This window comes from Sander lucioperca, chromosome 16 (assembly GCF_008315115.2).
Source record: "Sander lucioperca isolate FBNREF2018 chromosome 16, SLUC_FBN_1.2, whole genome shotgun sequence".
Lineage (NCBI taxonomy): Eukaryota > Metazoa > Chordata > Actinopteri > Perciformes > Percidae > Sander > Sander lucioperca.
In genome coordinates, this window is record NC_050188.1 from 5,248,870 (window position 1) to 5,263,358 (window position 14,489).

Sequence of the window (14,489 nt, forward strand, 5' to 3'; positions counted from 1 at the left end):
AGAGACCAAAGAAAAACACAAAGAGACACAAAATGTCCATAAAGAGAAAGAAAAACAAAGAGATGCAAAATATCCATAAAGAGAAAGAAAAATACAAAGAGACATAAAATGTCCATGAAGAGAAAGAAAAACAAAGAGATGCAAAATATCCATAAAGAGAAAGAAAAACTGCAAAGAGACACAAAATGACCACAAAATTACACAAAATGACTATAAAGAGATGCAAAACGACTACAAATGTCAGACACAAAAAGACACAAAATGAATACAAAATGAATACAAAGATATTGAAAAATGACCACAAAGCGTTGCAAAATGACTACAAAAAGATGTGCAACACAACTACAAAGAGACAAAATGACCACAAAGAGACAGAAAAAGCATTTCAAAGAGACACAAAATGACCGCAACATGACCACAGAGCAAAATTATTACAAAGAGAAACAAAATAACCACAAAACAATGCCAATTAACTACAAATAGAAGCAAAAACAACTACAAAGAGAGAGACACAAAATGACCACAAAGAGACGCAAAATAACCACAAAACGATGCAAAATGACTAGAAAGAGATGCTTTGTCTTGCTCGATGTTGGAGGGGTGGGGGCCTTGAACATGGCTGTGCCCAGGGGCCCATTGTCTCATAATCCATCCATGATTGAATATCACTTCTGGCCTGTAAATACCTTAAAAATCTTCAGTCTTAATGCATGCTTCAAAAAAAATTGTCATTTGCAGAATAAATGTATCAGCCCACGGGTTCAGCAAAAGTGCGATTACAGAGAACCAATATAGCAAATAGGGAGCTTATCTGCAGATGAGGATGAGGATAATGTTGTCTGACTGGTAAAAGTCTATGCAATGCCTAAAAATATCATGTGTGAGTGTGTGTGGTGTAAACTCTACTTCCCCTTACAGTACCTGTATTGTCTTGTGTTGTCGCTATCAACCTGTGGGGCACTCGAGGCGAGACCTTTAGCCCTGCTCGTACCTGGTAGAACCTGTCGGAGAGGATACAAACATAGCAGTCACACTTAAAACTGCACTAAATAAATAAATGTATACTGATGTCTCCAAATGGCCTGGGGGTATCAAGAAAATATATAACGTGAATAGTAAAATGTACATGCTGGTGTTCACCATCAGGGGTAGATGCAGAGACTGTATAGGTGAAGCCAAAACATCTGGATCACCCCCTGGTGGCTGGCTGCAGTATAGGTCAAAAAAATCCCGCCCCATTCATGTAAGCAGATGGGATATGGACTAAATAAAAAAAATCAAAGTACACGTCAAATCATTTTTTCCCAAAGATGGTTTCTGTCATTTTAGGTAGTTCTGGTCACGCTGGTGTTTTTTCAAGCATTCATTTTATAAGTTTGGTTTTATTAGTGATGTCCCTCACCTTCCGCTTTCTTTTGTGTTGGCCAACTCCGGTGGATTTCTGAGGACTATGGTTAACTGCTCCTCAGATCTCTGCAGGGTAAATCCAGACAGCTAGCTAGACTATCTGTCCAATCGGAGTTTTCTGTTGCACAACTAAAACAACTTTTGAACGTACACATGTTGCGCCAAAACAAGTTCTTTCCCGAGGCGATTTTGCAGAAGCACCGTTGCTCCATCCGGCGCTTAGCGCCGCCCAAGACAACTGTGTTTGGTTTATAGAAATGCCAATAAACCAGGGCACATTTTTCTCCCATCCCAGAATGCTGTGTGGACTAGCCAGACCCTCCTCCACAGCACTGTGGAGTACGGTCTGGCAATGCAAGACTATGTAAACCTATATCCTAATGTAATCACTGAGGCAGATTTTTCAGATATGCGTTTCTTGTTAAACATGTGAAGTGGTGCATCCTGTTAAAAAACATGAGGAAATATGCCTTAGCAAAATAAAACGTGTTTGCTGACTAGGACAGATGTATTGGAGTGTCATGTCTAAATGGAATACAGGATGCTCAGCACTGACAAGTGCAGTTCTTAAGCTTCATAAGTGCTCTTCATGGCATGGACGAGAAGTTACCAATGCCATGTTAAACAAAATACAAATCCATGAATTGTACACATGTAGCTAAATAATTAAAGGAATACAGCACTTGGTTATTAATAATGAAAAAGACATACTAATGTACCTCTATTCAAAGGCTGTAAAGTAAACTGTGCATGGTGTTCGGATGAGCACTGGTTCTAGAAATCTACAGTTCTGTCAAACATTACAGGTTGGATGAAAATGTATTGATCCCAGGAAAATGAGGCTATTAGCTTCAAAGTAATTTTAGTCACAAGAAAGAAAAATATCAGCACAGAGCTTTAAAATGGAAAACAGAATAGAGTAGTCTTACTGACTTATATAAGGGTTATTGACATGACATTCCAGACCATAGGCAGCGATGGAAAACATGTCTTTGAAAAGCTCACTTTGACAGTTTAAGTCAAAGCAGCTTTGTGTAAAAGCACATCCCCAGGGACCCATTGGCAATCTGAGAGACCAAAGTGTGGCTGTGAACACAGTCATCACATCAGTGTGTTAGCGACAGCGCTCATAAAGATGGAGTCTTGACAGAGAAGAGCACGGAAAAAGGTTTTGAAGGTTGATAAATAAATAAGGGATATTTATGGAATGAAATAGGTCACTCAGTGGCTAAGAGCTGGTCAGAAACATCTCTACTTCTACCTCTAACAGCAGAGATGTAAAGACTTGTGTGCTCAATGTTTAATTTAGCAAAACTGCATTATTAGTGCTGTCAGTTAAATGCGTTATTAACGGCGTTAACGCAAACCCATTTTAACGGCGTCAATTTTTTTATAGCGATATTAACGTTCTTTTTGGCATAGCAAACTTTGTAGTTTTTTCACATTCTGTTGCAACAACTAGTAACGTTAGAAAAACTACAACACCACACCGGATCTAGCTAGACCGGAAACTAAACAACAGGCACGCCGCACACACTTGTTTGGGCTTGCGAGCCGGCCAAAGAGTAGTAGGCTAACGTTACGTTTTGAGTGGATGGCGAGTGCGAGACGCCGAAATGGATGCCAATAAGATTCTGAATGGAAAGTTTACTTTTAAAAGTTGCCAAATGGTTCCATTGACAAGACCAAAGTGATCTGTGTGTTCTGTCGTTGTGAACTGAGCTATCATCGCAGCACGTCCAGTCTGAAATACCACTTGATGGCCAAGCACACAGCTGATGTGAATTCTCCGCCCCCTCGTCAAAGCCAGGCGACAAAAGCACAAAGCAAGCTGATCCACTTTTCCATGTTGATAAGAGCATTAAAATGAGAAAAAATAATGGGACAAAAAGAAATCAAGGGACATTTAGAATAGATAAAAATGTGAGATTAATTGCGATTAATTGCGAGTTAACTATGACATCAATGCGATTAATCTTGATTAAATATTTTAATCGTTTGACAGCACTATGCATTATTATTTACTTTAGATGCCCACATCTGCAAGATTTTGTGGTAAATTGATTTTTTTTTTGCACAACAAAATAAATATATAAACAAAGAGATACAAAAACCACAAAAAAGACCACAGAGATGTGAATGACCACAGACAACCAACAACTAAAAAATGGACGCAAAATGACCACAGACATGTAAAATAACTACAGAGATGCAAAATGACCACAAAGAGACAAAAAAACAACTACAAAGGGACACCAAATGTCCACAATGAGACACAAAATGACCACTTAGAGATGCAAAATGACAACAAAGAGATACAAAATGACTACAAAGTGAGTTAAAAATGACTAGAAAGTGACATAAAATGACCACAAAGCGATGCAAAATGACTACAAAGAGAATCAAAATGACTACAAGTGATGTATGTTGTTATTTGTGTGCTTAATGTTTAATTTTCAATTAGTCTCGCTTTGCCAGACCTTCCTCCACAGCACTGCGGAGGAGGGTCTGGCTACACAGCATTCCGGGATGGGAGAAAAATGCACTATGGCTTATTGGTATTTCTTTAAACCAATCACAATCGTCTTGGGCTGCACTAAGCGCCGGACGGCACCCCAGTGACATTGCAAAATAGCCTCGGGAAATGAACTTGTTTTGGTGGAACATTGTAAGTGTAAAGTTTAAGTTCAAAAGTTGTTTTAGTTGTTCAACAGAAAACTCAGATTGGACAGATAGTCTAGCTAGCTGTCTGGATTTACCCTGCAGAGATCTCAGAGGAGTTAAGAATGCCAACACAAAGAAAGAGGAAGGTAACGGACATCCGGCCGAAAAGAGTGAAATACGACGGAATTTCCAATGACAACGGAGCAATCCCGGAATTGGAACGTCGTGGATATAGACTAATTTTCAATAAACTACTTTATCATTTTCTTTAAAAGGCACACATCTGAAATACTTTGTCGTATATATACTTTATGCTGAAGGAAAGTTTTCTTTTTTGCACATTTAAACCAGAATAAATGACGAAGACGAAAATCAAGAAAATACAGCTCGTAATCTGAATATCTGAAGCAATCCAAGACTCTAACTTTGCCAACATTAGTGAAAATTAAAAGGGTTATGCTTATCGCCTTCTTTCAAATCAAATGCAGATTTAATCAGTATTTTCAATGAAATCAGTGTACAACTGGGCCCTTTAAAGTGTACGGGTGCATGGCCCCCCAGTCTGGCACAGAGATTTGTATTGATTTCAGTAATTACATTGCTGTGTGGTGAGATGCTCAGGTCCTGGAAAAACTAAACTGTTCTTATTCTGCAGTGCATCATCTTTATATTCGGGGATCCAGTTCTTCTTAGTGTCCACATCACATCTTTGCTGCTATCGAAAGCAACGTGGCAACCAGTAAAAACAAACATATTAGTGCACTCAGCTGAAGGGATTACCATGATAAAGCTTAAGCCCACCCTATTTGGAGTGGGAAAATCATTTTGATAAAGCTGGCATTTCAGCTGACCAGATGAGAGGTTTTAATCTTCCTGCAGACGCAGCAGCAGTATAAACATGGCCCTTTTTTGGAATATTGGAATATTATAAAGACTCAACTAAAGACTCAACTGGAAAAGTAAATAATTAGATTTTAGCTCTTTTATTTACACTCATTCTTCTTCTTATTGGTACAGCCCATAATATATTTAAATTTGTTACTTCTTGTGTATGTTTGTACATTGTAATGTTGTACTCAGGTTAGCGCTGACCTACAGAAGCAGAAGGAAAACTTGTAATGCCTTCATTTTGGGGGCTGATTATTTAAACCCCCAAAAATATTAGAACCTCCATTATGAAAAAAAAAATCCACGATGCCTTTTACTGTAACGCTCAGGTTATGTGGAGAAAACAGTCTCTCCAACAAAATGTGTTCCTTTAGATAGTTTTAAAAGAGTATGGTTTACATTATTCTGGTTGTCTGGTTTGTTGTTCTAGGAGTCGGTTCATCTTCTAGATCTACTAAATGATATTTATATAGAAATCAATACAATAAATTGATTTACAATTAATATATTCCAATATGTGGTTTAAAGGGAGCTTAACTTAGCCAAATCACACAAACTCCTCTCAAAGAGTCAAAGTCAAAAGCAGAGATAGCAGCTTCTAAAATCTGCTAGCTAGTTACCTTTTAGCAGTTTCGCTTTAGCTGGTGTGTTTTTTGCTGCCTCATTTACTTATGTGGAATAACAAACTGGATTACCAAGATCTCTCTAAACCTCTCTCTTCCCAAGACTCTATAAAAATTGATATTTTAAAATTACAGTTAACAGCTATAGAAAAATCCGTGGGTATATTTAGCTTTAGCTAAGGCTAGCCCTCTCAGCAGCTAGCTTTCACTTGATGAAGCTCTCGGTTTTGTAGTTTCTGAAAATTGAACACTATCACAGAAATCATACATTTTTTATGGTATAATGTTTTTATATGGCAAGGTAGATGCCAAAAATCCAAATAAATATACTGCGTTTTGCTTTTTAGGACAGGGGTCTTAAATGTTTTTTTTAAGCCAAAGACCCCTTAACTGAAAGAGAGATGGAACAGAGACCCCCTACTACATACATTGTATCAAATTAACTGGGCCTACAATGCCGTGTAGGGTGGCCAAAAGCCTTTATACATCCCTTTTTTGCATATAATTCTAAGCTATTAAAATAGCCTAATAATTGTTGGCATGATTTTATAAATCATGTTTTAACGTTAAAATATACATGTGGCACAGCGAATCCTTAGGATTGTATGTGGATGACCTTAGTGACTACCTTACCTATAGGCCAGTAAGCAGTGAGGATTTATATTTGCTAATAATATGTTGGATTCATGTTAAGACTTTTTTAAGTTTTGAAAAAACAATAATTTGGTTGCCCCCTTGCATTGACTCGGAGGACCCCCTAGGGGTCCCGGACCCCCTGTTGACAATCTCTGTTTTAGGGTATCCTGTTGTCTTAATGTTGATGACAGGCGCATTCAACCCATGCTAAATTCATTAGACCCCATGATTTCCTGACATACATTTTCAGGGGATTATGGGTACTTTATGAAACATGCCTGACAACATACAGCTCAGATGAAGGTTGTTCAACACCGTTTTTTCTTTCCAATGTAGTACATCAGTTTTACAGTGTAATCTATGTCCTAGGCCACAGGTACACAGGTGTTTATTTAAAACGTAGCTATATGAGTTGCCAAATTAAAGAAAATATTCAGTGAAAAAAGTCAGCGAAAGTCACTTGGTGTGACTGGTTATATAAGTAAACTCAGTTTGATTTTCAAAGAATTGTGCTAAACTAAAAGAATTGTATTGAACTTCTATGTATCCTATAGTCTGGATCGAAGACGTTCATTTACTGGATAATGTGTACATATTCAGTTCAAGTACTAAAACACAACAAAAAAAGAATAAAAAATTAATTAACAATTAATAAAATGCGTGGATCCTTTGTCAGCAACATGAATATGCACTGGGAGTTTGCTGAGTTGCCAGTTGTGAAGCCAGCCAGGTAATCTAAACAAATATCATGACTCTGGAAATGTGATTTGTGCAGAGATAAATTGCTTACCCCCTTTGAAAGAGATCCACATTGTGAAACTTGTGTAACTCTACAGAAAACTCCAGTGTTCCCTGTACTTCAGACATGATTTAATCCCACTCATCACCTGTCAAAAGAGAGGAAGCACAGAAAATATGACGTATTAGACAAATAAGCCGAATCCACAATGAAAGATGAGACAAATGATGACATTTCTAAAACTAGCTCACACTGTTATTTTCAGTTTGCCGAGGTGATATGACTCATACAGTCCAGTGTGGAGAGCCGACTCTATAAGACAGACAGAAATGTTGGAGAAAAGAGCACCAACCGATGATAATTATGTCCGAGTAAAATCATGTGCAGCTGCTCTCTTTGTTGTATCTCTCTTAATAAGGGAGATTGTGAGCTGATTTTATTTCAGCTTCTATTACTGTCAATGCCAGCCCTTCGGTACAGTATCATTATTACCTGTATAATAAGTAGGATTAGATCTAGCGACTGTATAGTTCTGCTGCTTTAATATATTACCCTTTAATTAAATATCAAATAGCTGCAAAACTGGTGCTTAAATGTTGTAATTATGTTTTTAATGTTTTATTTCAAAGGCCTCATGTATCCCAGAGCTTTCTCCGTGTTAAAGATTTAGTGTGCCATGATTTTTTAAATGCTTTTTCAGAGACTCCTGTACCTAGACGAATATGAAAGTCTGAGGAAACGAAGGTCTCCTTATCCTGTTTCACACGAAAATTGAAATTTGGGACATCAAATGTATGTTTGATGTGGCACACAAAGTTTGCGTTGTAGATTCCCATTTACACAAGAAAAAGAATTGATGTGTCAACCACAATTTTGTCTGCCTGTTGCTGGTATTTTTTCTTGCTGTGCGCTTTTAGTTAAGTTTACCCGAAAACCTCTTTTATGATCACACAGTACTGATGCCCATTATCTTGTTAAAGGAGATGTCTAAACACATAACAACTAACTAAACTGTGGAAAAATGTTCCCATCCAGTACCTATTAGCCTTTAGGATTAGGGGTTCAGTTCAGTGTTTTATTGTAGTTAGCAATGACTAAAATGACTAGGGCTGGGAGTCACAGGGTACCTCACGATAAGATACCATACACGATACATGGCTCACGATACCAATAATATCATGATACAGCAGTTCAGCGATAATCAATATACAATCCTATAATGATGCATCTCGATATCCGTCTAACTATGAATACAAAATGCATGTGAAAAGTTTAAGTGCAGGTTTTCTCTCTTTATTCACTGCAAGGCCAAACTATTAGAAAACGGCACAATTTTGCAGCACCAGTTTTTCAGTCTGTAAATTAAAGAAGATTACAGAACTAGAGAGCAACTATGGGCCCAGACTTTGGACTTAAACGTGGCTGGGGCATCTGCTATTTTCCTCAGACTGCTGTCCGCCATCTCGTTGAAAACCTCTTTGACTATAGTTCACTTACATTCAAGTTTCTCTCATTCGTGTGTCGAGGAGCCATGAAGTAGCGAAGCTCGGAGCAGGGAAATCTATTAAGAGCGCCTTATGTTTTGAATTAAAATATTAATATTTGGCGCCAGCGTATCGATTCTCGTATCGCACGAAGGACAATGATATATTGCTGTAGCCTATAGATATTTTGTGTAAAAATGACTATTATCTGGACAAAGACATAAATACAGGCCTAAACATGGTCATTACCTGAGCTCATTTAGCCAACTGCAGGCAAATTCTCAATGTGCCTCAATGCATCAGACCACTGAAAATGGATGTACCTTAAAGAACCTGTGATCAACGTATCCCAGGCTAGCTGAAGCTCATTCCACACCCATGTGAGCAGTGTTTTCCATTAGCAGCACGTCCAAACACCAACCATTCAATTTGACTTTAAATCCTCTAACCATTAAACGAAGATGTGGACTTATATACTCTGCATCATTCACAGACAGTGCAGTGGAAGCTGAAAGTAAATACTGAGCTGCAACCAAACAAAAGGAGATAAAACCCTGACACTGTTTACAGTAAAGTGTCTCAAATAACCCCTCATTGAATGCTTTGGAACATAATCCTTGCATGTGTGCTGCATGTGGGTAGTGTTCCTGTAAGCGTTGTAAAGAAGGACATGGCGAGTCCTAACTAGAAAGGAAGGTGCACACACTGTGCATCTTCACTTGTGCATTACGACCAGTCCTTAGCTAATGCTGGCCCTGTATATACTAGATTTTAGGTCCGATTCGCCCCTCCAGACAATCGCGGGGTTGTTCATGATTTGAGGCTGGTCTAAACAGATTATTCTGACAGACATAATCTTAATGTTACCGACTGGATCAGAGTCTCCCCCGATTTCTGACTGGAAATCCTACAGTGTGAAAGGAACAGCGATGGATTATTGAGCAAAAACCCGCAATAGTCAATGAGAGCCAGCTGATCGGGTAAGCATCACCAACTGAATGTTGCTTACTTGTGTAGAACAGAAACATGGCTGCCAACATATAGAACCATTAAAAGAAAGAAGTTCATTTATAAAGGATGATAATGTAGAGCAAGCCGGTCATCATTGCGAATTAGAACCCCGACATGGAATCAGTGTGTAGGGGTTGAATTTGCAATAATGACCAGCTCGCTACATTATCCCGCTTATTACACACCGTTCAGGACGGTTAACTTTACAGCCAATGAGCACGGCTCTCCAGATTGCCCCAGTGAGTGTGCTAACTAACTAATTCTCTGTTTGCGATTGCATTAGCGATGTTAGCTACACTTGTTTCCTCCACCCTCTCTCTCCCTTGTGTGATCTGCTGATCAGCGCTATAAGCAAATATGGATTTTAAAAAGTATTGATTGATTTTCCCTCTATTGGACACACAAATTATCTTTTCTTTTGTCTCCCGAGACAGGTGGACAGAAGAAGAGGAAGACAAGCTTGTGAGACATAGCACACACAAATGCAACCATCTGACGACAGTCCACCTCCATGTTTTTCACATATGATCCTGCCAGTTTCTGTGAGAGCCCAAGTCCCTGAAATCGGCACTCTGAAATAATTTAGGATAAGTGTGTGTGATCCTGAGTCTTGACTGAATCGTCTTGTGTGTGCACTATTACGATTAAAATATTAGCAATCTGTTGAACCTGTCGTTATATCCGTGGTCTCCCACATTTTTTTCAATCAGTTTGAAAATCCTCTTGTGTGCACCAGACCTTAGCTGCCTGAAAAACATGACGCAGTTTCAGTCCACTTTCTTTAAGGAGTGAAGATTGATCTAGACAGGCTGGTTTTATTTCACCAGAGGTCAGACACTGGGGTATTGCGAGACGTTAATTTGCTGTGACTAAAATGCAAAAGCTACTGCTAATTACAGTTAACTCCAGCATACAGATATCCATTGAGTACCACCAATCTTCCTACCATGGCCTATAGCTAGCTAGCTAATTAAGCTAACGTAAGCTCCAATAGTTGGTTGAGAAATGTATTCCAGTGTCCCTTCCTTACCAACACCAGAATGTAATTTGTGCAAATAGGGTGCGTCCAAGGTGTCTCAGTTGGCAGTAAAACATCCTCCTCCCCCTCGCTTATAATGCTAATACTATACGTATCTTGCCAAGTGTAGAGAAAGAAGGGCCAGTAAATCTTCAGTAAAACCTGAACATCTGCCTTACAAAGCCAGCAGTGTAGAGGACAATAAAAAGGTGACCATGTCCATGTAAAGCAAGCAAGCAAGCAAGCAAGCATTGAAGCAGTGCTGAGACACATCATAACCTTCTCTAATGTAGTACACTACACTGCTACAAATGGCCCAAAGAGACAAGAAATGGCTGTTTTTGCCTCTTCTTGCTGACTCGGCATGTGGTGCCACATTGACGCACAAATGCTTGCAGCTCCGTAAGCTTTGTGCGTGTCAGGGTGACCACAGATGACGGCGGTCATCATAATGCCGTGAGCCAATTATTGGCAAGTTGGCATGAGACTGCGAGACACCGGAGTTTGTACAGCTTGTTATTTCTTTAGCGTTGATTACGCTAGCCCAAGATGCTTCACTGCTTCCCTAATTCACTGAGTTGTAAGCCAACATCCTAGTTATCTGTTATCCGCTGTCTCAGAGGTTCAAAACAGGAGCTGCTCACTGCTCCAAGAATGTGTTGGCTAGGCAGTAGGGAGTAAAATGAACACAGTGTACTAAATAGAAGCTCACAGTCCAGGGACTTAGGACTTAATATGCTTTATTTCCCACCAAAACAATCTATGGCTGGAGCATGCAAACTATATGTACACGCATCAATAAGTTCATCAAATCAGCGAGTCACACTCTGGCAGCTTCAAAGGCATACAACTGTCATACAGCTATGTAGCATACACTGTTTCCCTTGATGACGATGATGATGATACAACTCATCAACTCAATGCATTGTCGTGAACGGGTTCGTGTGATATTGTACGAAAACCAATGCTCACCAATTCGTATGATATCCTAAATGACAATTAAGTTGAGGCTTTACAGTTAAATTTAGCCGAGAAAAGATGACTGTGAGCCAGGTACAGGGCACCGCAAGGTGACGGTACTTTCAGGGGCAGTTGCAGTTGAGTTTAGCTGCCAAAAGGTGACTGTAATGCGGCGAGGCACCAAAACGACTAGTTAAGGTTAGAAGAAAAGATTGTAGTAAGGTATTAAAACACCGGCCCCATTAAGTAATACTCCTGGGACACGAACATGCGTTTCCTGGGTGAAATTCTTGTGTTTTTTCTGGCTTGAAAGTAGAGCTGGGCAATATATTGATTTTATATCGATATCGTGATATGAGACTAGATATTGTCTTAGATTTTGGATATTGTGATATCGTAATATGGCAAAAGTTGTTGTCTTTTCCTGGTTTTAAAGGCTTCATTACAGTAAAGTGATGTCATTTTCTGAACTTACCAGACTATTGTAACTGTTCTATTATTTGCCTTTAGCCTCTTAGTCATTATATTCACATTACTGATGATTATTTATCAAAAATCTCATTGTGTAAATATTTTGTGCAAGCACCAATAGTCAACACTATAATATCGTTGCGGTATTGATGTTGAGGCATTTGGTCAAAAATATCGTGATATTTGATTTTCTCCATATCGCCCAGCCCTACTTGAAAGCCCTGTGTTTTATGAGCCACCTATCCGACCCAATCTCCTCCCTACACAGACCGGAGCGATCTAGTACAGCAGCGGTCACTGTGCTGCATACAGCAAGAAATACATGGAATACATATGAATTACAGTTTGTTTCTTTTCGTAGCTATATGTAAGAATGGTTTATGAGAACAGCCTTATCAACTGCAGCATACGCTAATGTCTTTAATGGGCAATGTGGGGTTACTCCGATTTTCATATGAACAAATCCAATGAAAAGACTTATACTACTAACAATGTGTTTGTTCCTCTCTGTGTAAGGCCTCCCTGTGGCACTCAGCCCTTAGCTAATCCTTGCCTTCTAAAGATTTTTTTTACCAAATCCCAAATGTCTTGGTTTTTTTATAAAGGCTTAGGGCTACTCTGACAATACTTGTTGAATGATACATTCTTTGTTGGTTTTGGTCTTTTCATTTGATTGGTTGACAGAAAAAGAAAATCATAGAATATTGGCAGCCTTATCCAAGCAGCATTTTACAGATAGAAACCTGTTTTAGGCTGATACCAGCAGGCCTATTTTTAGACTATTTCAACCAGGATCCAGTATTTCCCCACCTGGATTTTACAGGGCTTTGAAACAGAATGTATGCCTTTGTGTTGGTGTAAAGTATAGAGTGATAACACTTCACATTACGTGTCTGTTATTTCATGATCATTTCCTAATAATTTTCAGGGAAATTTCCCGGAGATAACTATTTAATCAATTAAATGGCAAACGGAGATAGTGTTTATTAAGATGTACTGAATTAATAATAAGCTGTTGGATTTTAAAAGAATTCCCTTGAAATAAACTTTTTTGTTTGTTCATCTCACACATAATAATAAAAGATTGATACTTGCCGTCCGTGTGTCGATACAGTATTGTCACGGAAAATATCGCGATACTATGCTGCATAGATCCCCCCCCCCACCACCACTACTATAAAGTAGTTTTCATTATTAGTGGAGGAGTCCGCCATTCCCTCCCTGGATTCAAATTGCTTACATTCACTTACCTACGACGTGCATTTGTTTGGCTGGACTGTAAAAAGATAAATGAGCTGCTTTTCTATGTGCTTAAAGCAAACTAGCTGCTCAATAAGCGTTTGCTGCCCCCAGAATTCTGGAACTTGTAGTATTAAACCACACAATTAACAATACCACCAGTACGGGGGACACCAAATCAACCAGTATTGAAATCATTTAAAAGGACTTTAAATCAACTTTAACTCTATTTCCTAAAAGCTGTAACTAGCTTGTTTCTGAGCTCTGTGCCTTTCTCAGACTGCAGTTGGCATGAAAGACTGCCGAGCAATTTAGTTACATAGAAAACATACTACTCGTGGCTGTTCAATCAATTGGTCAATACAAGTAATTTTTACCTAATCAGGGATTTCCTGAGCCCTGCTAACCTTTCTATTGTCGACAAATCCCAGTTAAAATGCATTATGTGCTCAGATAGCTGCACAATGCTGCTGTCCCACACAGATCTGCACAACCTGTAGCCTAGCTAATGTCCTTAGAATTCTCTGCTTGTGCATTTTCATAAACTATCTTTCTGATTTTCTACTTGTAGCAAATCATTAAATGCTAATCATTACAAAACAGCCATCTGGTGTCTGTATATTATGTAATGCAGGCCACACACACACACTGGCTTTTTTTTGAGGGCTAGAGTTTGCAGTAATTCATCCACACAAAAAAAAACTAAGACTTAAAGGGTAACTTTGCTATATTTCAACCTGGACCCTATTTTCCCAGGTTTTTGTGTCTTAGTGACACTGTTAACTTCCGTCTACTAAAAGTGCTGTTTTCGCCACTGACAAGTGTCTGACAACATTATTGAAAGGATCCCTACAGAGATAGACCCTTTTGGTAAAGAGTAAGATAATTTTTGTTTAACCAGAAACAGCCCCGAAATCACTATCGCCAAACCCACCAGACTCCATTTTAATGAACAGTACTTTTAGCGTATATAGAGCCAGCTTTATTTCACATGTAAATGTGTGAATTAAGGGTTTATTTCAACCTAACCACAGTGGTGGAACTTGTTGGAACAGTGGAAAGATGAACGAAGATGACTTTTGTTTTGTTTCTGTCGACTTTGAATAAAGTGTGTTTTACGGTGTAAAATTACAGTTTTTTTAAAAGGAGTCTGGTGGGTTTTGCGATAGCTATTTGGGGGCTGTTTCGTGTTACCCTTTAACTGTAAAGGTCGATCTCTGTAGGGATACTTTCCATAATGTTGTCAGGCACTTAGAATAACAATATGACCATTTCAGTGGCAAAACAAGCACTTTTAGTGGACATAAATTGAAGGTGCGCAATTGCCCATTAACTTTACACCTTGCAGC

The 14,489-nt window shown here is 38.8% G+C and overlaps 1 protein-coding gene and 1 long non-coding RNA gene across 3 annotated transcripts in view; one reads left to right on the top strand and one right to left on the bottom strand.

Moving 5' to 3' along the window:
* The window catches only part of fam135b (family with sequence similarity 135 member B), a 65,165-nt gene that overhangs the window by 47,897 nt on the left and 2,779 nt on the right, over window positions 1–14,489 (bottom strand). The window contains exons 2-3 of one of the 2 annotated variants that reach the window (XM_031287181.2): window positions 7,009–7,105; window positions 922–1,001 (exon numbers count right to left, since the gene is read on the bottom strand). In XM_031287181.2, the coding sequence (XP_031143041.1) occupies window positions 922–1,001; window positions 7,009–7,085 (157 nt within the window). In that variant the 5' untranslated portion in view covers window positions 7,086–7,105. Of the gene's footprint in view, window positions 1–921; window positions 1,002–4,668; window positions 4,745–7,008; window positions 7,106–14,489 lie in introns of those variants that run through there. The other variant, XM_035993179.1, reaches the window with a different exon arrangement.
* LOC118493430 lies at window positions 9,253–10,117 on the top strand. The gene is made up of 2 exons (XR_004895384.1): window positions 9,253–9,421; window positions 9,887–10,117. It is a non-coding gene; the product is annotated as an uncharacterized LOC118493430 (long non-coding RNA).